The following is a 25,692-nucleotide window of genomic DNA, read 5'->3' as shown; positions in this document are numbered from 1 at the left end:
ACATTGCCGTGCACAAATTGGATGACATATTCACCTGTACACACAGTCACTACACTTTACTGTAAATCCTATGAAACACTTTGAGATATCCTCCTGACATGAAAGGCATTGTATCAAATGTAAGGATCGCCATATGTAAGGATCAAAGAGGAAACTAAAAGTGGTGGCCCCTCATACATAGTCAAAGCTCCCATTTCTTTCTGATGTAGCCAAAGTGTTGCACGTGGTTCCTCCTTCACTGCTGTCAACTGGAACTAGAGAGACCAACTGGGGGTCACAGCCTCTGGTCTCCTCTGATTTCCAAGCTAATCTGAATTCCGTTCTTAACAGAGAACAGGTTAGCAGGCTGCTCAGTAGATAAGATCACGTGACTAGTTACTGAAAGGGCACAGTAAAATAACGTTTAAGGGAAAGCTGGAAATTTGAATTAAAACGTACACAAGCCGAATAACCCCCGTCTTGCTGAAAATATCTGTTTTTATGTCCATCTTCAATGAACAACCAAGAAAGTCATAATTGCAATCAAGAGTCCGGGTGTACCCATCCTAATTAGACTAACACATTTACAGTGCACTATTTATTATGACAATACGTGAGATGAAGAAATTACAGGATACCAGCATAACTGAATCTTACCCTAGATTTGGTTTATAGTCCTATAAACATCTGAACAAGTAATAATAACCCGTGCATTTGATATAGTGCTTTATCAAGTCGCTGAGATGTCTCAAAGCGCTTCACATTATAGACTGTAAACTGGATTGACCGTATTTTTGTAGTCAGAGAGTCTTTAATAAAACACAAAGAAGAAAAAAGATTTAGGTAGGTATACTGTGAATCATAATTACTATGCATGTTTAATATTCTTAAATGATAATTTAAGTTAGCCAAGACTAGTTAGCCTAGTCTGTGAGCTCAAGGTCCCAACATGGGGCTCAAACCCACAGCTTTCTCATTAGATGTTATCAGGCAGAATATACTTTTTCAAGTGGGCCTCTATTATTTTCCTGATAAACATTTAATAATTTCATCGCAGTTACATTAAAATCTGTCATTTGCTCTCTTAGCTTCTTGTCTAAGGTTTAAAATTGCTGTTTTACTCCTTAAGTTACCAGACTGAACAAATAGAATTTGTTGCACTACGGGACATTACTTCAGATTTGCCCGGATAATCTAAGGACATTATTCTTCCTTCAAACTCACGGCTTCCATACCAGCCCCTTCTGTTTCAGGGGAAGAGCAGGCTTCAGGCAGAATGGCTCGCATAGACGAAGTCAAGATGTACATCAACAACAACGACGACTTCCATTTATATAGGGCCCTTCACAAAGGATAGCGTCTTGGAGCACACCATGGTCTTTTTGGCTGAGGCGAGAAGAATCCAACATTCTGATCCGTAATCGTGTTGCCTACAAACGGAAGCTTAACTACCTCAATTGACACAAGCACTACTCTGGAGTGTCAGCCTAGATTGTCAGTTCAAAATGCCAATGTGCGACTTGAACCCACAACCTTAGGACTCGGAGAAGTGAGTGGAACCAACCGAGCCAGGCTTTATGGCTAGTGAAAAAAGAAGCTGCACCTTACAATATCGGTCATCAGCATTTGTTAGAGGATACAAACCTCAACCTTCAAAGAGCTGTTGCATTTTAACAATCTTATTAAAGATTGAAGCCAAAGGCTGAAGATTCAAGCCTCACTTCGGGACTCGGAACTCATATCATTTAGATTGATACTCCAGTGCAGTGCTGGGGCTATGCTGCATTGTTGGAGGTGCCTTCGGATAAGACATTAAACCCAAGTCTCACTTGCCTGCTCTGGTTAACATTAAAAGATTAGGACATCCTCCCGTCGTGAAATACACTGCATAAATGTAATTTGTTGTTGTTGAGAAAGGAGTTTCTCTCAGTTTAGGGGATTGCTCTATGTAAAGTGGCTGCTGCATTCGCCTACAAATACACACTCATTATACTCCACAATATGGTGGGTAAATTGCTTTGAGACATTCTCCCCTATTATTTTGTGTTAGAACAACATTCACAATGATTGACACAAGTCTACCATTAGTTGCATTTTTGAAAAGTTTGTGTGCAATTATTTGGGCATTTTTATATCTGAGTGTTGGCATAACATCTTCATCTTCTATGCTTGAGTGGAGAAGAAATGTGAGGGAACAGTGTTTTTAATGGCATTATTTACTATTTATTGTGAACTTGCCATTTAACTTTAAAAGCTTTAATTTCCCTTCTTAAGAAGACTTTCACATATGCATTAAATGATATGCTTGTAAATTCTGGCAATCTGCCGTTTGTCCTTTCTGTTGTTTTTTTTACTAATATAAATGCCCATAACGGTTTGTGGTTTGGAGCTATTCTCCTGTGGCCTGATGCATAATAAAGCTTTATTGACCCCATGAGCGTGTGTGGAATGCTCTTGGACTTTCTCCTATTCAGAGCTTCTGTGCAGGAGAATGACAGAGCTGATAGGGCGACAGCAGACACACAGGAAGGAGGCTTAGCCCGACAAGACAAATTCTGAATGGAATAGTACATGCCCATGAGCTACTAAAATGCTGGTTCCCAGGCAGGGTGCAGTACTCTGTGCTATTGTCTTGGGAAACACCTCCCTGCATGGTTGCTAGGTTCAAGTCCCTCTGTAGTTCTGTTAGAGGGCCCCTTATATGCCAGGCTGCACCAGGTCCCATTTGCTAGACAGTTCTAGGGAAGATGTGTTTCTCCCCCAGAATATCAGAGCGACTAAAATGGTGCAAAAAAAGATAAACTGCCATTGAGTTGTTCACTGTTTGTGTACTGGAGTTTGCCCCGTTATTCTTTAGACCCTGGCTATATAAGCACATCTCCTGTTGATTGATTATGATTGCTGGGACTGACTGCAAAATAGGAGGTTAGCAAGAAAACACTCACACTGCCAGTTGAAGGGTAGTATACTGGAACAATCTGGATGCATTCTGGCAGATTTTCCCCGAGTTTACCCGCATCCTTTTATGCAATGCCTTGTGTAAATTACTGAAGTGCAATGGCATACCACATCTGGTCAGGCTTATGCCCACATACATAGCCTGAAGTCAACATTACAGTGGGATTTAGTCATCAAATTTTTTTGCGTGGGGGGGGTGGGGGTGGGATTGCAATGGACTGTGTTTCGCCCATTATCCAAAAATCTGAAATAAATTGCCGCAATCATAATACAAAAATTAATCTGGAACAGTTTATTTTCAGGGCGGGGGGGGTGGTAGGTGGAAGAAGAGAATCGACGGACTAAAAAGATTTGTATTCAGTATGGTGTACGTAGACAGAGCACTTAACATAACAGAGCAGAGCATTATATAAGCGTTTCTCACCAAGAACGTACATCATGGATCACTAACCGGAGAATTAGTGCTGCAATGCAATGTATTAAAAAGTTTTCCAAACTGCAGAGCTAGTTCTTTTTTATTGCAGCCAGGCAGAGTTCTCAAAATACACCAGTCATGTAGTTGCTGCAGATGATTATGGACAGCAACAGATTTTATACACTGTAATCTACTTAAATTATACTGAACTATATCTAAAAGTTTCAGTTTATAGAAGATCGCCGTATCAAAATGCAAGTAAAATAAAATATAGAAGTCTCCCCATCAAACACTTTTGGAAGCCAGACATTATAATTCTCCAGTGGATAGGCATAGTGCTGATGTAATCTTAAGACCATTTAATTATACTGCAGACAACTCCTTAAGGAAACTACTAGTTCAAAATGAAAATAAGACTCACCTCAGTTGGCCCAGCGTACATCATAGGAGATGGGAAAATAGCCACAACAGTAGACTCTGGATCAAGTATCTTCTCCTCCAGGACCGCAGCATGTTGCTTCATTCGCCATGTTAACGGTACATCATCATCTTTGGTCCATCCGCCCAGCGGGTGAAGTAGAAGCACTGGCTGTCTGTAACCCCGTTCAATCAGCTGCTTAAATGTGTCACGCATCAGCAGAGCATGACCATTGTGTACTGGGTTACGTAGTTGGAATGCGAACACGGCATCTAGATAAGAAAACAAATTAAGGTCAAACAATTTCACATAGTAATTAATTACATGATTACAAGGAATGACACAGCATGAAACTTGACATTCAACAGTTATAGTCCTTGCCAGTCTTTGTACTCCACATGAGCCTCAACCATTTCCCACTCTCTATTCCCTTTTTCCTCATGTTTGCAGCATGTTTTCTGCAATAGATTGTCACCCTGGCTCAGTTGGTACCACTCTCACCCCTGGGTCACAAAGTTACAGGTTCAAGCCCCAGCTCAGGACTTGAACTCACATAGTCTAAGTTGATACTCCAATGCAATGCTGGGGGTGTGCTGCATTGTTGGAGGTGCCATTTTTCAGAGACGATATTAAACCACCCTCTCTGCGTGACAGAGTTTCTCTTAACTCCCTATTGGATCTACTACTAGCTAACTTATGCACGCTAGTTATGGACCCACCAACAAGTGGAGATATGCTATCAACATCCACTTTCATAAATCTTTAACACCTCTATCAGGTCCCCTTATAATCATCTCAACTCTAGAGAGAAAACCAATTACCTTCCCAATCTTTCTCTACAGCTGTAAACACTTATCCCTGGTGACATCCTTGTAAATCTACATTGATGAAAATCCATTTTGAAAAGTTTTCACAGCTGGTCACTTAACACACAAATTCTCATCCAGCTCAGTTAACCAGGATTTTGCTTCATTTGGCAACTGAGGGTAAGAGTAAAGCCTCTGCCAATCACTTGACCTTTTGTACACAAAACTGTTCCAGCCCTCAGTTCCCAACTGGGAAAATTGAGGGATAATGGGATAATCCTTCGAAACACGACAGAACTTTTTTTTAGATTAGTAATAATAACGTTGGGAGACATCCTAAAGCGCTTCACAGGATAAACTGCAAAGTGCACTGATTGTGTATTTTGTGGGCAAATGGCCACAGAGAGTAAAAGACTGGTATGATGTGTGGAGCAAATCACCAGCACAGGTGGCTACAAAAAACTACAAACTGTTTCAAAAAGGAGTGGGAGAATTCCTATCAACTGCAAGGACTGACAGGTGCCCATATCCAGAGATCGGAACATTGCATGGGAAACTGGATGGGGAGGATATAATATTCTACTTCCTGAACTTCCCACTATATTTACTTGTTATAGTGGGGGTGCTTTGTATTGCACATCATCAGAGCCCTGTTAGAGCCTGGCTATCGCTTCAACACTCAAAAATACCCAATGAAAAACACTAAACCAAGTGCGGCAAAGTTAAGGAATGACTTCATTTTTATTATTTCTTTTTATAGAAAAGTCAAGATTCTGCAGTGTGTTCCGAGGCAGGAACTCATCTCAAGGTTGAGGTGATGTCGATAAACTGCGCAAGCTCTCGTGGTTTGACATCATCTCAGCCCCTTGTTGCGTTACAACTCTGTAACACACTCCAGACTGACTGGTATCCTGTAGTGAACACATATGGTTACCAGGTGAATGGTCTATCTGGACTCAGAAATCAGCAGGCATATAAACACATCAAGAATGTGAGCCAATTGTCCAAGGAGGTAAAATCTTTCCATTTACCAAAAGCAAGTTATTGTTGAATCTACAAGAGTCACCATTGCGCTCATTTTCCTGTTAAGTGAGCGAGTGTCTGCGCAGCTCAAATGTTTACAAAAGCCTGCAAGATCTCTCCGGAATCTGATATGTAGTGGTAATATAGCGCTCTGGGACGCTACCCCATGCGAAGGGCGCTATACCGCTATACAAATGCAAGCTGTGGTTATTTAGCACCATATCATGCCGTTTAATCATATCAAACCCCTTTGAACGTGGTAACCAACTGGGATCAACTATTCGTTTCAGCCAAGTGCGTTTGCAGAGCTTTCCTCAACAAATTGTTGTGAGCTGGAAAACGTCACCAGTTATAATTCTCACAGAGTTGACAAAGACGGTCAATGGGTGTCAGTCAAGACCAAGGCCGGCTTTGGACATGACTCTCTGCCACCACCAACTCTGTCATGTCGATGGGCAACAACATTAAATAGAAAGCCAGCAAACACCTTACCAGCTTAACTCCCATCTTTTAGTTAAGTTAAGCCAATAACTTGCTACCCAGCACTCCAATGCTGGGACCCTTTGTCATCCAAGTTCAATGCCTCAGGCTCAGTCATTGTGATGGCTACTGAGAGTGATGGCAGGGAGGGAGGGGTTTGAAAGGGGGTCTAATTCATGAGGTAACGATTGGCAAAGTTATGTCAATTATCATTTATCACAAATCACAATTGTTACCTCAAAAGGAGTATCAGTGCCCCAGCCATTCAGTCTATTCATTGGAGTCATAAAGAAAGGAAAAACAGCAATAAAGCCAATCATAGAGAAACAGTAAAGGAACCAAAGTTGTTGACTTTCATACAAATACAGTACTAATATCTAAGACTACCTTCCTTTCAAGCTCGGTTAAGGTTAGACTACATGTTGACTTGCCATTATTCCTTGCGACCTGAAGCAGATGGAAATGCTTTCAAAAGATGCAAGGTTCCATGTGTAGCAACGACAGAATCAGTATTTATGCACTTTTTTTGGAGGATACTACACATACTACAAGAATTCTATTACCAAATTGGAAAACATATACTGGCTTAAGTAAAACGTAGAAACTACCCTATATTAAAGACAAATCGTAGACAGGGCAAAGCCTGTGTGGGAAATGAGGGGGGAAAACAACAATAAGAAGCAGTAGAAGAGAAGAAACTGTTAGAGCCAATAAAGTCAATAATCAGACTCTGAAAATACAGACAGTACACTTTATAGTATATCCTGTTGAAGATCTTTGAAACATCCCCTGTTGTGACAGGTACTATACCAAATGTAAGGATTATTATTACAACATTGTTTCAACATTTCTTTCTGACTTTGAACCCATCTGTATAGATAATTCTGCTTCAATTTTGCTTTTTGTCTTCTTTTCTCATCAATATCTTTTTTCAGATTCTTAAAAACAGCCTTAAATAACCTCAACTTTGAATATTCCTTAAACATTGAAATAGTAAAACGCTTACTTAAGATTTATATATATATATATATACACACACACATACACACACTGAGAGAACGATGGAGCAGTTCTCCAAGGGTTGGTAGACAATAACAATTTGTATTTTTAGAGTGAACGGCCTTCACATAGGATAGCATCTCGGAGCACTTCACAATTATGGGTTTGGCTGTCGAGGACTGAGAGGGGAAGTGAGATGATCAATGGGTCAAAGAGGTAAGCTTTCAGGAGATCAAGACAAAAAGTATGAGAGGTTTATGCTTGGCTAATTGGTCTCCTTACCAGCAGGGAAATGGTGAAGGTATTTTGCATGTCCAACAAAAATATTTATTAAAAAATCCTATTCTTCTTGTGAACAGTTTTTTTTTAATCTTTCATATCGGGAGGACATTTCAAACACTTCACTGGATATACTATAAAATGTAATCACTGTGTAATTATAGGCAAACGTGGCAGCCAATTTGCACACATGAAATGAATGATTGATTTTATTTAGGGGATTTGTTGGCCAGGACACCGGGAGAAACTCCCTTCCCTTCTCAAATAGTGCCATGGGATCTTTAACGTTCAATTGAATAGGCAGACGGGACCTCAGTTTAACATCTCATGCAAAGGACAGCAGCTCCAACAATGCAACACATTCCCAGCACTCCAATGGAGTGTAAGTCTAGAGTGTGAGTTTCAAGTCCTGACGTGGGACTTGAACCCACAAACTTATAACTGAAAAAAACAGCTTTTGTTTACTTTTCCTCTCTTTCCTCCATTTAATATAGCGCCTAGAATGTTGAAAACTTCTCACAGCGTTTTACAACTTTTATGTAAAGTGTAGTGCCGAGCAGTGACCCACAAAACAGCCATGCATGAATGACCAATTTTACCCGTAGGATTGTTGGCCAAGACACCAGGGGAAACACTGTCACAGACACGGTAACAGTTAGGGAAGATAATAAATCTTTCCCATCCTCAATCTGAATGAATGCCTAACGGGAAAGTGTAAGTTACTCAGTAATGAGAAAATAGTAGCACTTACTAGCATCTTCCAGGTCCAGATTACTTCTGTGCAGTACATATAAATAGCAAGTTCAGTTTACAATAATGGAATATTATGAAAGAATGCTGCTCGCATCCTCCAAGTTCTGCATCTTTACAGTAGAATTTCAAAATGTCATATGAAAGGCGAGTAAGAGACACCAATAACTGTATGGATATAATTGAGGTCTAGATATTGAACAAGAAGAGATTCAGCAGATCATAAGTCCTCAAAGCTTTGTAAGTATGAGGCAAATTAAGTGATGAAGTGCATTATAAACAGTGAAACTGCTTACATTTGGGACCTAACCCACCACAGATTGATGAGATTAAAGTGACGCCCTGTCTACAAAATCCTGGTTAGGCTTCGTAAAATTGGTGGTCATAAACCATTTAGTGTCAGCCTGGCTCTCACTTGGAGACAGAAGGTTGTGGGTTCAAGTATCATGCCAGGAATTTGAACTCAAGGTCTAGGTTGACACTTCAATTTATTATCCTCCAGATAAATAAAATTGGTCATTCACTTCATGGTTGTTTGTGGGACATTGTTGTTCACAAATTAGCTGCCCATTCGCCTACAACGTAGAAAGTCACTACACTTTACTCTAAATCTTGTGACACACTCTGAGATGTCAAGTCTGAAAAGTAAGATTTATGATTATTATGATTATGAGAGTGGCTGGTATGGAGCACAGGAAAAAAATCACTCAAGCTGCAAGGTCAATATTTTTAAACAAATAAAGAAATGTACAGGATTCAAGAGTTCTCATTACTCACCAGCATTCATGGCTTTAAATTTCTGTTTCAGCTCACGTGGAGTCAGGCGATATTGATCCAGACCATCGTTCCAGTAGATGCGATCAAGAACTTGCAGGTCACCGCCAACCAGCCAGTCACCGCTCTGCATTACCATCTGCAGACCACACGGAGAACCAGATTCGAGAGGTGGGGGGTAGAGCATAGAAGCATATAATATAAGAATTAGATTTCCAACAAGTAAATCCTGGAAACATAGGAATGTACAGGAGAGGGGAGGAAAAATATTGCAGGTCCATCTGGCAGGTCTAAAGGCAAAAACAAATCCATTCACTGCTCCATCTCCCATGGCCCTGAAACAGCTCTCGAATTTGGCTTAAATTCCTGACAAAACCTGCCCTCACCACTCCCCGAGTCGTTCGTTCTACATATTCACCATTTGCAGTGTGAAGTAGCTGAAGCTAAACTGTCTGTTCACCTTCCCTCATTCCCTCTTCTGACTTTGAGTCTTTCCTCCCTTTTGTGATCAGGCTAGTGAGGTTGTTGAACATATTACTAGGATTCAGTTGCTTTAGGACCTTTAGTTTCCTGAATATTTAAAATAAGATCTCCTCCAATTCTTTTCCAAGCACTCTGGGATGTTACCATGCGTGAAGGGCAATATATAAATGCAAGTTGTTGTTTTCCTTTCAAACATCCCATTGTGTCCCCATAACTCAACAGCCTAATTCCAGCTATCGATTTAGTGATAAAACCAACAACAAAATTACACTTGTTTGGGGGCCTTTCATATCAGGATGTCCCAAGGCACTGGACAACCAACGTTTCAGACCCGAGCTTGGGGTCGAGATCGGGGAGGGTGGTGGGCGGAGAAGGAGGGTGACCGAAGGCACGGTTGAAGAGGAGGGTCTTGAAATGGGTCTTGAAGGTGGCAAGGGAGGGGGCGAGGCGGAGGAACTGCGGGATGGAGTTCCGGAGGGTGGGGGCAGAGTGGCAGAAGGCCCACCTGCCAATGGTGGGGCAGGCGAGGCGGGGGACGTGAAGCAGGCGGGAGCATGCTGAGCAAAGGGAGCAGGCAGGTTGGTAGGGGGGTTAGGAGGTCACAGAAGTAAGGGGACAAGGTCATGGAGGGCTTTGAAAGCGAGGACCAAGATCTTGAACTGTATCCTAAAAGGACACATACAGTAGTACAATTTACATTCATATATCATCTTTCACCTCGAGGAGGGGAGGAAATTCTCACATTCATGTCACTCGCAGAATGAGTGATTTTATTACTGTCTATTAAGTCTCGGTTGATTTCCAAATCTCGGTAATCAAAAGGTCCCTCCCTGATTGTAACAGAACCACAAGAACTGTGTGTGGTAGCTAAAGATCTTAATAAGCAAGTAAGAAACGGGTACTGAAAGGTAAAGTTGAAATACTGCAATTCTTACACACAATCCCAATGATGTAAAAGATGCACTGAAGATAACCTCATGTGCACAAATGATTTTTATTTAATCTTTGAACAAATCAAACATTCATTACATTTATTGTAATGAAAATCCATTCATTCTGCTGAGGACATAAATATTCCTTTTACCAGATCTACACCTGCTCCTTTGGAGGTGATTTAAGACTTGTCACACAGCAACATGAAAGCGTTTTCTGTAACCAAATTTTGAAATGTAATTATTTTTCTTACAACATTCTACTCCCCACCTCGCTAAGCTCCTCCTGCTACAAGCTTTATCTAAACCTCTGCAGCCCATATTGATTATAACTCGCATTTATATAGCTTCCTTCATGTAGGGAAGCATCTTGGAGCGCTTTGTTTAGGAGCATAATAACAATAATAATTCTTGCACTTAACATAACGCCTTTCATGTCAAGAAATCAGAGTTTGGAACAGATACAGACATCAAACTGTGATTGGAGATGTTATTTTCAAATCCCACCACGATATGGAGAGGCTGGTGGTGAGGTACGTGGATCAGTCAATATATACAAAAAACGTGTCTCTTATCAGTTTTCTAGCGTCACCTTAATGTAAGGGTGTTCTTTGCAAGTTGTCCCCCACTGACGTGCACACCGTTCCTCTTTCCTGTGCTCAAAAAATTCCGGATTGCGCAGGATAGCCACGCGTTTCCCATGGTAGACCAGCGCAAATGCACTGCAGCCATCCAGTCGCTCTTTGTCCTCAGGCGTAGCTGTCAGCACGATGGGCACTGACAGGTTAATGAGGCCCCCTGCGGAGCAAGACCAGAGGAAAAGTAAATAAAACAAAGGCTTTAAATAATTCCAGCACAGTGGATTTGTGGCGGCATGAGGTGGAAAGGGAGAGAGAGACAGAGGGTGGGGGGGAAGAGAGAGAGAGTATGGGGAGGAAAAAGAGACAGAGTATTTGGGGAAGATTCTGTACCATTCCTTTTACATCTAAAACGACCAAAGGAAATCATATTCGGACAATCAGAATGAATTCAGCTTGAATCGTTTTGGAATTGACGCTCAGCCTTAGACAGAGAATAACATCTATATGAATTACCAACATTCCTCTAATCTACAATAAAAACAACAAGATTACATTTGTGTAGCGCTTTTCACGTCGGGAGGACGTCCCTAGCGGCTGACCATCAAGCTTTGTGAAATCTGCACTGCAATTCTAGAAGAATACTCTTTTCTCACCCGCTCCCACACCCCCCATACTACTGGCTCTCCATCATCCAGAGAATCGAGTTCAAGATCCTCGTTCTCACTTTTAATTCCCTCCACGGTCTTGCCTGATATGACTTTCTAAAATCCTACCAACTCCTCTGCTCAGCAGGCAAAGGGCCTGCTTCATGTCCCCCTACCCACCCTCACCCCATCATCATGAGGGGGAGGTGGAGTCCTGTAGCTCAGTGGTTAGAGCACTCGCTTTGCAAGCGAGAGACCTGAGTTCAATTCCAGACAGGGCGAAACCTTGGGCAAGTTTCCTTACTCCACACGCCTAATAATAATCCCTCCAAAAACCCAAAACAATAATAAGTTGGTCATTTTCAATCTACGACTGTTTGTGGGACATTGCTGTGCGCAATTGGCTGCCGCGTTCGCCCACAAATATAGTCAATTCACTTTACAGTGTGTGTTCTGTGAAGCGCTTTGGGACGTCCTCCCGACCTGAAAAGCGCTATATCAAATGCAAGGATTATTATTATTATTATCATCATCAGCAGTCAGGCTTTCAGCCCATCTGCCCCACTCTCTGGAACTCCATCCCAGTGTCCCTTCCCTCACCTCCTTTCAAGGTCTGTCACAAACTTTTCTCTTTGAAAGCACCTTCGGTCAACACTCCCTGGGTCCCACCCTCCAGCTCAGGTGCAAATCCTCTACTGTCTAGCACCTTGGGATGTCCTCCTGACATGAAAAGCGCTATATAAGTTGTTGTTCTTGTACAACCAATCGTTTGTGAAAAGCAGTTTTGGTGCTATCAGAGTTGGCAGCAGGCCCCACCAGCTGATGCTCACCCAACTGTATCCACACATAGTCCTTTTTCTTTTGAAGTACTCAAGTATCTTTTTTTATAGGCCACTAGACTGAAAACTAGGGGTATTTATAGGCGAGAAAATTATCAGTTTCTTTCCTGGACTACTGCCCCCTCCCCATTAAGGATATTTAGCAGGTCTGGAAACGTTACTCACCCAATATTGTATCAACCAAAAATTTATTTTTTAAAAATCACAGTTTCAGTCTATTCAGAAACGTAAGACAAACACTTGTAAGGGCCAGAAAATTAGTTTAGAAAATGACGCATCCCCCTCTTCCTCCTCCATCTCCCAAAACTAATGTCAGAAATTAGATCAAGAAATAAACAGAAATGTGTGTGGTAAAAGCACAGCAAGAAATAGCATTAACAATTTTTTTTAAATGTTGATACAAACTGATAATAATATCCAATTAAAAAATAAGTGAACAATGAATGTGTGGAATAAACAATTTGGGAATAAACTGTTTAGTGTAAAAGGTTATCCTTGTTGCATGTGTATACATTTTAAAGAATGTAAAAAATACAATCCAACTGGATACTAGTTGGGTTGTATTTTTTTTAACTGAAGCCAAGATGCCTGCACAAGTAATGGAAGCCATCATATTAAAATCACCAGTGTAGGTGTGATTTTGAAAGATGTATTTATTATTCTTTAAATGCTAAACTAGTAAGTGCCAGGCGTGCACTCTGAATTGGCACTGTGAGTGGTAGTGGTTTGTGGACATTTGATTCTGCTATATTTTATTCTTCAGAGGAATGGCATTCAAACATGAAACGTCAAACCTCAAATGAATACGTTAGAGGCTGTGACAGGGCACGGCTCACGCACATTAGTTTTATATTAAAAGCAGAGTTCGAAAGCGATCTCATCTGAATACAATTTCCAACTGAGCTTGCCACCAACTATCCTTCTCCAAGAAACTAAATATTGCTATTTGAAAAGCCTGCAAATCTCAACAATACAAAATGGAACTCTCCACCCACCCCCCACAACAAAATGATTTGTCCATAAGAAAACTAACAAATATCAGATTAAAAACCTAGCTACCTCAACATTAAAAACTAAGCAATCTCACCGAGTCCTGAGTGCCCACCCTGAGCTATTTTAACCTATGAAAACCAGACCACATAAAATCGGTCATACACTTCAGTGACTGTTTGGTGGACATTGCTGTGTGAAAATTGGCTGCCCCATTTGCCTACAAAATGCACTTCGCAGTATGTCTTCACTTTAAGCCTGCAAATCACTTTGAGACTTGCTCCTGACATGAACATTGTCATTCCAAATATCAAATGTAAGGATTATGATTTGATTTAATGAAAAACTCAGGAATACCAGTTACTTCCTTACATCTTACAGCGGGAGAATACGTTCCATCTTTCTCCCAATAATTCCCAAAATTTTATTTTCACATCATATTTCTACCAAAATAGCCCAGACCAATCTCTCTTTCTCTCCCTCAACACAACATTCACTGTCAAATCTAAAGTTAATACAGTCTCATTTTACACCAGCATGGGTGAGGTTTGGAATACACCCTGGATATTTATATGCCTGTCGGTTTCATTCAATGATTTTTCCAAAGTTCCTCACAAGTATAAATTTTAAATGCAATGGTTTTTAAGCTAAGACCATAAAGAATTCTGGGCCCCTGAACCTTGCAATGAATTTTAAGAATTTCTCTTAAAAAAAGATGGTCAGCAGAACGTAAGTAAAACTGGTTCTTGCAACAAAAATGTAGCTCAGTGTCAAGACAGGTCAAAGCTCAGACAAATACAAAGGTGTCTGTAAGACTGAGAAAATGGGAGTGAAATCTGAAAATGAAACACTTGATGATTTACTGCAACAAACAGAGTTGGAGCTTCTATGTTTAATAAATCGTCCTAATAATCTTCAGATGGACTGCTCGAAACTGAAAAGGAGTCAGCACCACGCTTGCCTTCACTTCTCTCATTGGAGTTAAAACGCAGAGGGCTGATTATTTTGGGTGCGTGGTTTCTGGTTACGTTGTAAATCATGTGGGGCTTCAGTGCTATGCTATAAAGAATGCAATTAACTGGTAACTGTGCATTTAATCGTCTTTCCTTCCGACCGTTAACCTTGAAAAGCTCCAATTTGTACAAGTCTGAAGTTTTCAGGTAAGCCTTAGCACATAATGAAATAAAATATCCCAATGGAAACTATGGCGATATATCAAGATTCATGGCAGAGGCTGCCTCCATATCTCCTCTGTAGCTGTTCCTCTTGTGTTTTATTATCAAACAGGCCACCATTGTATAGAGTTGTGAAACAAAACACACACATTAAAAAGCTTTACACAAGGATGCAAAATGGTCATTCATTCAAGCTTTATTTAAGCTTTGACTTTTGCACCAACATCCAGGAGTCCTTACCATCCAGTAAGCAGCCAAAATGAAGGCACTGCAAGTACTCCCGTTCCCTCATGAAACCGTTGAGTGGAGTGGCCCAACCTTCTGCCAGTACCTGTACCCACTGCAAGTCCACCTATGGGGAGGAAGAGGAAAAGGGGAAAAACACAAGTTGCATTCAGCATTTAAAACTGATCAAGCACAATTTGTACAACAGGAGCCATGTGCACATTTCATAATAAAAGTTGTAAACGCATTTATTTTTACTCTCTTGACACTCCTCAATAGCTTAGAAAAAAGTGGCTACAACTTCCTTGGCTCTTGTCAACCTACGCCTAATACTTTCCCGAATTAGGTAAGCAGGATGCGTCTTTCCAGGGAGAGTGCGCATTCCATTCCAACAATCTATCTCTGGGATTTCCACCTATAGGTGAGATGCATGGAATTCTCACCCTGGTTTGCATACTCTTCAGTGTGGTGATGGGTTTCCGCATGTGTCAGACCCCCCAAAAATTGACCCTCCTGGATATACAAAGCAGCACCAACAGAGCCCAAAGTCTAAGATAATCTGAATGGAGAAGACTGTAGGGCAAGCAGTCCAATTACATTAGTATGCACATCTGTTGGCACTACTGTCAGAACTGGCATACATCCAACGAGATGGAAGGATTGTACATCCTCAAATAAATAAAGGAATTTTAAAACTAACATCCTTCAGTAACTTTCCTGAGCCTCGTTCAGGATGAACACATGCTTGTTAAGATCACAAAGTAACCCAACTTTGACAATGATGCAAACTAAATGGTGTACAAATGGATTAAGGAATCCGATTAGTCAGCCTTTGAATGATGCTCCAGTTATCTTTGTGACTAAAGCACATTGAGAGGAAAGCTTTAACTTTAAATTGTGTGCATATTTACCTTTTTATAGCAAATACTGGAAGTCATTAGTGGAAAAGTTTTACGCTGGTTAAGACTGAAAACTTGCAAGCAAATTCAATCCTCATTGTTAATTTAAAACATTGCTGAGTTGCTGGCAGAGGATAGGGACAAAACAGCCAATGGCAGCAGCAACCAGTGGCTGAGTCTGGGAGACAGTGAGGCAGGCTCCAACACGAGTGTTATGTACTGTCACTTAAATTAGACACAGACCCCAAGCATTATCGGGCTTCTAAAAAGGAATCAACGCAGAGAAAACAAGACCTAAAAGTAGTTCTGTGTTATTGGAAGATACAGCAGTTGTGCACAATAGTCAGAACAGAGAGAAAGAGGTGGGGGTGGGGGGGGAGGGGGAGTGAACATCCCATCAGTATAAAAATTATCTGTAATCCTCAAATTCTCCCTTTACAGCCTTCCAAACTAACTTGTTAGCTTCTGTGTGCATGTAAAATATAATACATTTAATGCAGCACCTAACTACGTTATCGAAATGTCTCAAAGGAAGCATGTATTGTCAAGCACTCTGGGATGTCCTCCCAAGCATAAAAGGTGGTATGTCAATGTAAATGTTTATTGTAAAGTGTTTCACAGTGATTGCATTTATAGGCAACCAATTTGCAAAAGGCAATGCCTCATAGAGAGCAATGCTCCATAAACAGCCAAGTTGATTTTTATGTGGGGGATTGTTGGCCAAACCCCGGGAGAAATTCTTTTCTCGTTTTGACTAGTGCCATAGGATCTTTAACATTCACTTGAATGGGCAGACTGGAATCTCAGTTTAATATCTCATCCGAAGGTATGCACCTTCCACAATGAAGCACTGCCCTAGCACTGGCATGTCAGCCAAGAATATATGCTAGACACATAATGCTGTTTTGTCTGTATGCTCTGCCAAGAACTATAGCAATGTTTGAAATTAGTGTTGAGGAGTGAACTTTTTGTCTTAACCAAGGTAATGCTGGCTCACTAACAATTTTCAGCATTCGCTATAATAGGTGTGTGTGTGTGGGGGGTGTCTGTGTGTGAAGGGGACTGATATTGATACAACAGGGCCTCACAGAGAATGATTCAGCGTTTGATTTTAAAATGGAAATCAAGTAGCTTCGGGAATAAATCGTACCTTGTGGGGGCTGCAATTCCATTTTCGCTATTTATACTCCACATTTGGCAGTAAATTGCTGCTGCTTTGGCACCCAAACTGATTGTGGAAATAGGCTTGTGTGCCATCAAGAAGACTGCGATTCTCACTCGCAGTGTAAACCTGGCAACTGCTAATCTCACTGGGGCTCGATCCCCCCATCCACCTCCCCACAGGTCCATTCAAACCTCTCAACTATGAACTGAGACCTGACAGCTTTTGAGTAATAGGATTAGAAAAGAATTAGATAATTTTGGTTGTTTTTCTTTCCGGATCCAATTGCAAGTGACACAGAGCAGGCAGTATAAGCCTGGCTTTCTGCTATACATCACTGTACTGCCAGCAGCACAATGGCTTCACTCTCAGGAATATAATGCAGAATAAAACATTCTGGATTTGAGCTGCCCCGAGGGTTCAGCTGGCAAAGTCTCTGCCCAGTGTCAATCTATGCCATGCAGATTAGAAAGATCCAAAACTTAATTAAAGGTCACCACTGTGTTACCTTGTCTCAAATGAAACAGTATTGGGTGCTACTATTGGCCTCAGGGACTCTGGCTGGGGGAAGGCATTGGTGGGGGTGGTGGTAAGATGCCAGGTTTCCCATTCTTGATCCCTGTCCAGTGATCACTGCTAGAAAATGTGCATAAGTAGACTGGACTCAGCTGTGATGCCTCCCCACAGTTGAATAATCTGGCTCACATGTGAAGAATGTCCATATGGTGAAGCTACCCTCAGTGTTTTGCAAGAGCATCCTAGCCCGAATCAGCACGTCCATAAGGAGGAGAGGAAAATCAGACAAGTTATTATAAACAGTTTGTACAATCGAGTTGGTAAACATTATGATATGTGGAGTTTGTGCTACACAGCAGATCTGCTCCAAGAAGTTGAAGGATCTCACAAGCAACCAATGATCAAAACCTTCCAAGTGGAACAATATAGCCCCTTAACAATGCAGATCCTTAAGCAACAATTCAACAATCAATTGATTGTAATCCTGAATCCATTTTAGTTCACAGCTGTGTGTCAACCTAGCTCGCCTCTGAATCAGACGGTTGTGGGTTCAAGCCACATGTCAGGAATCATCAATGTCTAAAGTGACAAAGTCGGAGGTGCCAGCCTTCAGATGAAAGGTTAAACCGAGGTCCCGTCTGCCTGCCTGTTCACGTGGACTTTAAAGATCCCAGGGCACTACACAAAAAGAGAAGGGCGTTTCTCTCTCCCAGTGTCTTGGCCAACCAATTCCCTAAATAAAATTGGTCACTCACTCCATGGCTGTTTTGGGGATATTGCTGTGTGCAACTGGCTGCCGCGTTTGCCCAGTCAATCCACATTACAATAGATTTTGTGAAGCACTTTGAGACGTCTCAATGGCCTGATAAAGAGCTATATTAAATGCAAGGATTATTATCCTGAAGTTGTGCAGTGTTGATCTCACTGGTTCTGGAGCACAGATCCCTTGCGTTTCAGAGCTGTTGAGTCAATTCAATCATTCTGATGCAGGATGCTTCTTTTCTTCTTAAAAAAAACACAGGTGTCATCATGTCAAAGATAACCCCAGTCAACAAACTTGCAGGCAGTCTATACTGGGAGCAGCCATTACGCAGTATGTAACCTGGGCCAAGCAATAACCCTTTCAGTCAACTAACCCACTTCCATCAGGTGACAGAATATCTGCTGCAAATGTGATACTTCTGGAAGTGGAAATAACGCAGAGACAAAGTGCACCCTTGAATGACTGAAAGACCACCGACCGATAATTCATCAACTGCACAGTGTCTTTCAATGCACAGCTCCACCTTGCGAGTGCCAATTTTCCTACAGTGTGAAATTGCACCTGTAAACATTGAGCAGGTCAAATAGAAAGAGCCCCCTGGAAGTTGCAGCTCATACCTTATTAATTTCCAGTGCTGGCAAGGTCTCTGCGTCGGCTTTGACAAGATCAAGCTTGTTCTCTGGGACAAACAGTTCCTTTATTTCAGCGTAGGCATCAACTGGAACGATATCCTGTATGCAATTAATATGAAATGGTCAGGAAAACAAAACAGAAAAAAGCCATAAATTATAAAGCAAAAGACACTTGATCTGAGTTTGCAGGAACATTACAAAGGATATCTGGAAGGATTCTTCGGGGGAAAGGGGAAAGAGAAAGAAACAATTTAAAACAGAACAGTTCTACAGTGCCACCTTGTGCTCATAATCAGCATGAACATGCAATGCAGTCAGAGAGTAAACACAAAATAATAACTAGTGATAATCCTTACATTTTGATATATAGAACCTTTCACTTCAGGAGGGAGGGCTCAAAGCACTTTCCAGGATATATTGTGAAGTGTATCGACTGTGTACTTTTGCTAATTCAGCAGCTAATTTTGCACAAGACAATGTCCCACCAATAGCCATGAAATGAAAAACCAATTTTATTTGGGGGATTGTTGGCCAAGACACCAGGAGAAACTCCCTTCTTTTTTCGAATAGTGCCATGGGATCTTTAAAGTCCTCCTGGACAGGCAGAAGGGACTTCAATTTAATGTCTCATCCGAAGGACGGCACCTCCGACAATGCCGCACATCCCGAGAGCACTGCACTGGTGCGATAGAGTCAAAGTTCCAAAGTGGGCCTTGAGTGCTATAGGTGGCAACAGCACCCCTGGTACATGGTTGGGGGGGAGAAGATGGGGGAAATAAAATCAGTCAGTGGGCCCACTACTCATCAGTGGACCAGCGAACTCTTCCTCCATCGGATTCAGCCAGTGTTATAAGTATAAACGGATGATGTGTTTAAAAGAGGTTTTAATGATTCATAGGAAGTCGTGAAATGTTCTCAGGCACTTCCCACCACAGGGAGGAATTAACTAACTAACACCCTCCTTGAGCTTCCTCCTTGTCACATTCTACTCAACTCATGGAGCACACAAGTCAATTCACTTTGCAATATATTCTGTGAAGCGCTTTGAGATGTCTCGAAGACGTGATAAGGCGCTATATCAAATGCAAGGTTTATTATTATGCCTCCTCTTATTTCTATGCACTGCCTTTTATTTTATTTTTGCTTTACTGTATGGTACTTCAGCAGCAACAGCAACTTGCACTTATACAGTACCCAACACGTGGGATGTCTCAAGAGCATTTTACAAAGAAGGGATCAGGTGCTGAGTAGGTGAGAGGCGGGTGGGGCAAGGGAAGAAGGTGGTGACCATAGGCATGGCCATTGAGGGAGGTTTTAAAGCAGGATGTAAAGGACAGATTGTGAGACAGATGGAATTTCAGAAGTCAGGGAATTAGAATCAGAAAATCTCTGTCATCTTTCAACTTGATTATACAGGTCTTACCTAAGTTTGACTCTGCTAGGAATAGAAAATACACTTGTAAAAAGAGATTTTTTCCTCGTTTCAAAAGAGCCCAACAGCTTCTGTTTTTCTTTTTTAATTTGTGCATCATACATCCTTTGGATGAGATGTTGAACCGAGGTCCTGTCTGCCTATTCAAGTGGATGTTAAAGATTCCATGGCACTATTCAAAAAGAGAAGGGAGTTTCTCCCAGTCTCCCATATAAAATTGGACAATCACTCCACGGTTGTTGGGGGGACATTGCTGTGCACAAATGGCCTGACGCGATTGTCCACAAACTACATAACTCCACATCATTTGACAGTATATCCTGCAAAGTGCTTCGATGTGTCTTGACGATGTGATAAGGCGCTGCATTAAATGCAAGCTTATTATTATATTTCATTAAAAAAAGGGTGTTGGACATGACAAACTACGATTCAACTGACACCCCTAAGTCTCCTGCAATCGTACAGGCAAGGGTGAAATGTGATGTCAAACCAGAATGGCTTCATTGTTAGAAACCAAGTAAAAGCAAGTCACCGGCGGGAATCTTAACCGCTTCATTGTTATGGAGAAAGTCTCCATTCACTAAGCCAAACTTAGGCATAAATGGACTCTTACCCTTTCCTGAAGCAGTTCAACCACTTGCTGGACACATTCATTTACAGAACACACATCTGTCTTCAGCACCAGCTCGGGAGCTTCTGGCTTCTCATACTCTGAGTCAATACCCGTGAACCCTGCAAAAATGTCATTTGGTACCTTTAGCTAGAGACAATTACTGTGCAATTTACTAAAAAGGCCTTTGCTAGCCATAATGTATCTGACCAAACTAAGTGATTTAACCAGCAGAGCTGCAGTGGATTTAATCACAATTTCCTCCATCTCTAGCCCTCAGTCGTTAGCCATGATTTGTTAAACATTATCAAAATATTATCCAAATACAGTAGACCCCAGAAAAGCCCCCCCCCCCCCCCCCCACTCAGCAACAGGCAAGCCATTCAATTAACTTTACCAACACAGAAAAACACTCAAAGACCACCTTTTTGTTGGGCTTATATACTATACATAGATATATAAATAAAAAACACAGATGTTGATTTTGTTCTACTCGCTCAGGAAGCTGTCATGGCAGCAAAAGCAATACGAGAAAAACGGCAGTGCAGAGAAGTATAAACAGAAAGCATATGTACTCCATGAATGGGGAAAGAAATTAGAAGTGGAAGTTCAAAAAGATCAAGGCGTGTGAGCTGACTCATCTTTCACATGTCCAAAGTGTGCGAGGCACCAGCCACCAAAGCAAACCGAGTGCTGGGCTACATTAACAAATCAGCTGGTCTCAAATCCCCAGATGTTTTCACTGTGAGTTCAAAGTCCCGACATGGGGCTTGAACCCAGAACCTTCTGACTTAAGAGGCGAGAGTGCTACCAAATGAACCTGGCTTAGCAAAATAAAGACCCCAATGTCCTTCAGTGCTTCCAGGTGTTGGGTAACAATTTAACCAATTTCTTATGTTCACATAGATTCTTCCTTGAAGTCTGCAACACAGAAGGTACACTTCAAAATGTTCTCTTTTTTTTTGAGCCAAGGATATGGGGGACCGAGCAAGAGAACAGGTTTACATTGGCTCATGGGAAGAAAAGCTGGGATAATCTTCAGCTGGGATCATTAGGAATCTTTTTGCTCAGCAACATTAAGGGCATCCATGCAAAATGTTTTTTTTTAAAAAAGTTAAAATATTTAAAACCAGAATAAATTAGAAGCAAGAAGGACCCGAGACTGTCAAATAACCACAGTTGGGAAACAAAATTGGAAAGATTAAGAGAGCTGCTGTGAACTAATAAAATAGTGGCGCAGGCTCAATACACCAACTAGTCAATTCCAGTTCCTAGGAGTCTTTTCCTCTCCCCACTGTACACATGTAAATGACAATACTCACACCCATATACACACCAATGCCCTCAGGACACTTACCTTTGATCTCTCCAGCTCTGGCCTTCTTGTACAGTCCCTTTGCATCCCTTTTCTCACAAACGTGCAATGGGGCATCAACAAATATTTCAAAGAAGGGTAGGCCAGCATCTTCATGGATATTTCTGCCATTCTTTCGATCCTGCCCGAGAGAAAGGTGACCTTACAGAAGCTAGAAATGTGCAGTATTCACAAAGCTAACCATCGATTCCTGCATGAATAGACCTGATAAATAATTGGTATGAGTTGAATGGTGATGGAGAGATACGCAAATGCTAAGGTGAATTAAAAAGCCCAGCTTTTATGATGTAAAACTTCTTTGAATTATTTTTATATTTTTTTCTCCACTTGGGTCACACCTTACTGTATAACTCCAAACAAATGATAAGATTCAACAAATCAATAATGTTTCCAATGGAAAGTAGCGTGGTGTAACCCCTTACCTTAGTATAAGGAGAAATAAAACTGGCAAGGCACACAAGTCCAGCATCTGCAAAGAGCTTAGCTACTTCAGCAATGCGCCGAATGTTCTCCTCTCGATCGCCCGGGCTAAAGCCGAGGTTTTTGTTCAGACCCTGGCGAATGTTGTCACCGTCCAGAGTGTAGCAGGGTATGCCATGGCAAACTAAGTACTCCTCCAAGGCCATGCTCACAGTGGTCTTGCCAGCTCCGGACAGGCCTGTTAATCATTATTAAAGCATTTTATAATGATTAATGGGTTTACTGCCAGCCTGTCCCTCTTACACTGTCTCCTGCCACTTACAGGGGTATAGCCTCTGATGACAGAGATGCAATAGGAACAAAGTGGTGTTTCCAGTGATGGGGAGGAGGCCTTCATCCCTCCTCCGGGGGAAACAGAACCCAGCACAGCAAGACAAACAGCTGCCAGATTTCTCTAGGTAGAGGTGAGCTGAGCTGTCAGCCTGAGGTATTTGGGAATTGCTAGCTTGTGCTGATATCCCTCCAATTTAATATGACTTATGCAAAGTATAAGAATATAAACTTGCATAGAATATAAACACTTGAATGGGATGTACGGCTTTAGCCAATTGTATGATTTATGCACATCAGATGGTAAGGTGAATTAAAAAGCCCAGCTTTTATGATATAAAGCTTCCTTGAATTACTTTTTTCCCACGGGTTGCGAGTTTTACTGTTTAAGGTAAGAGTTGCCAATTGTAACAGAGAATTACTCATGGGTACATACGTAAACAAGCTAGCTGTGCTTGACACTGTCCCTGAAAAACAGCGCCAATTCCCAGGATGAAACACCTCAGCTGGTTGAAAACAAGAATTGGCAATAAAACTTCTGACATGTATTGCAACAAGCATCAAGGGACCAGCAGGTGGGAGGGTTGCACAGAAACAAGGCTTACTGTGGAAAGTCACTACTCCCCTTACAGCCTCTTAAACAAAATTATATTTATACACTCCCGATGGCTGAATGCATAAAGGCTTCCTCAATCCCCATTGTGTTCCTACAGATCAGGGGCTGGGGCGGGCAGATAACCACAGAATAGTCAGGCTCGATGGCGTGAATAGCCTTTTCCAATCTAATCTTCTTACCTCTGAACTTTTAAAAAGAACACTAGCAAACCAGTTGGTTGTTTGGATGGAGCTTTTGGAGGATGGGGTAGGGTGGGAGGAAGGGGAATGCAGACAAGCAAGATCTGTATGAAAGAAGCACAGCTAGCTGCTGTGTGAACATTTAAAGCAAACAGAAGCTCAGTGTTTCAGTAGTCAATGGTTTTCTGTGGATCCCTTTGCGATGTACCGTATAATAATAATCCTTGATATGCCATGTTTCACGTCTGGAGGACGTCTCAAAGCATTTCACAGTAAAGTGTAGTGACTGTATTTTGTGGACAAACCCAGGAGCCAATTTGCATACAGCAATTTCCCACAAACAGCCATGAAGTGAATGTTCAATTTTATTTGGGGGATTGTTGGCCAAGACACCGAAATTTTTTTCCTTCACATTGAGTAATGATTTGGGATCTTTAAAGCCCAACTGATTATGCAGGAGTGACTCTAGGTTTAACATCTCATCCAAAATCAGCACCACCAAAAATGCAGTGGTAATATTCATAGAGGACACAATGTTTGTCACTATACTTTACAGTATATCCTGTGAAGCACTTTGACATCCTCCCAACATGAAAGCCACAATATTAAACTTAAAGACTATTATAATAAACTCTCTGCCTCTTCCTCAACCCCTAATTGTTGATTTAGTTAGTGCTTAGAAACATTTCTGCAGTAAGTTACCTGTAAGCCAGACAGTACAACCACGAAAGCCACTTCTGGTTCCTACAACCTGCCCACGCTTGTTCCTGCTGACATGATGAGCCTGAAAGGTCACGTTCGTTGCCCTCTGTTTCCCCTGCAAGATGCAAAAGACAGTGTTTAGATATCTCATGACCACAAGACAGCTTCAGATGAAGAAGGCCCTTTGTCCCATTTGATCTCATCCTTCCAGATCACCCACTCCACCGTCAACAGCAACAAATTGTATTTATATAGCGCCCCTCAAGCAGGGTAACGTTTCAGAGCGCTTGGCAGTGGCAGAGTAAGAGGCCAGAGCCAATCGAGTGGAGATACTCTACTGTAACTCCCATTATAGCATCAAGCTGATTTTTTGAGTCCAGTAGTGTATTGGTTATAGCACTCGCTTCACAAGGTAGAGGATCCAGGTTTAATTCTGGGCAGGGCAATACCTTAGGTAAGTTTCTTTACTCCACATGCCTGTTTACCTAGCAGCAAGTAGGAACCTTGTTGTTATTTGATTGGCAGAATGCTCTCTGGGGTTAATAAACCCTTCAAAAAAAAGTTTTTAAAATAATAGTATGGTCACTTCAATCCATGACTGTTTGTGGACACTGCTGTGTGCAATTGGCTGCTGCGTTCGTCCACAAAATGATCAATTAACTTTCCAGTATATTCTGTGAAACGCTTTGAGATGTCTCGAAGACGTGATAAGGAGCGATATTAAATGCAAGGATTAATATTATTATTTAAGATGTTCTCCCAGTGTGAAATGTGTAAATTGCTGTAGTCCTGACTGAGAAAGGCAGTATCTCAGCCAACCCCTTTAGCTATTGTGTCAAACACATCTAGACCAGAGGCTGGGCTGGCAATGCACTGCAACATCTCTACTACTTAATGTCACATGCCGAAAATAAAGCTTCCATTGTACAGAATGCATTGATAAAAAGCTCCAACAAAAGAGTCAATTCAGCCTTTCCAAAATTTTCCTGTGCGGGGGGGAATCACAAGCTATGGATTCAGAGTTCAGACTGGAGTGTCGTTTGCCTTTCTCAGTTTGGTCGTGCAGCAAGAGTTTTGAAGCAAAACTTGGTGATCACCGCAACCCCCAATACTGAAAAGAACTAACAATTGGGACTGAACTCTTCTCTTTTTGAATAGTGCCATGGGATCCTTAACGTCCATCTGAACAGGCAGACAGGATTTGGGTTATCGTCTCACCTGAAGGACAGCACCTCTGACAATGCAACTCCCAACACACCCCCAGCCCATTGGAGATTGCACATTGGAGTACCCAACACAAACAACC

The 25,692-nt window shown here is 41.6% G+C and overlaps 1 protein-coding gene across 1 annotated transcript in view; it reads right to left on the bottom strand.

Moving 5' to 3' along the window:
* papss1 (3'-phosphoadenosine 5'-phosphosulfate synthase 1) overlaps positions 1-25,268 on the bottom strand; it is a 29,400-nt gene extending 4,132 nt beyond the window's left edge. The window contains exons 1-10 of the mRNA XM_007907712.2: positions 25,206-25,268; positions 24,387-24,501; positions 22,562-22,797; positions 22,122-22,260; positions 20,768-20,886; positions 18,708-18,821; positions 14,766-14,877; positions 10,889-11,094; positions 8,885-9,020; positions 3,774-4,042 (exon numbers count right to left, since the gene is read on the bottom strand). Of these exons, the coding sequence (XP_007905903.2) occupies positions 3,774-4,042; positions 8,885-9,020; positions 10,889-11,094; positions 14,766-14,877; positions 18,708-18,821; positions 20,768-20,886; positions 22,122-22,260; positions 22,562-22,797; positions 24,387-24,501; positions 25,206-25,268 (1,509 nt within the window). The remainder of the gene's footprint in view (positions 1-3,773; positions 4,043-8,884; positions 9,021-10,888; positions 11,095-14,765; positions 14,878-18,707; positions 18,822-20,767; positions 20,887-22,121; positions 22,261-22,561; positions 22,798-24,386; positions 24,502-25,205) is intronic.
* Positions 25,269-25,692: the final 424 nt, after the last annotated feature.

Source organism: Callorhinchus milii, unplaced genomic scaffold (genome assembly GCF_018977255.1).
Source record: "Callorhinchus milii isolate IMCB2004 unplaced genomic scaffold, IMCB_Cmil_1.0 Scaffold1, whole genome shotgun sequence".
Taxonomy (NCBI): Eukaryota; Metazoa; Chordata; class Chondrichthyes; order Chimaeriformes; family Callorhinchidae; genus Callorhinchus; species Callorhinchus milii.
This window is presented reverse-complemented; position numbering and strand designations above follow the sequence as displayed.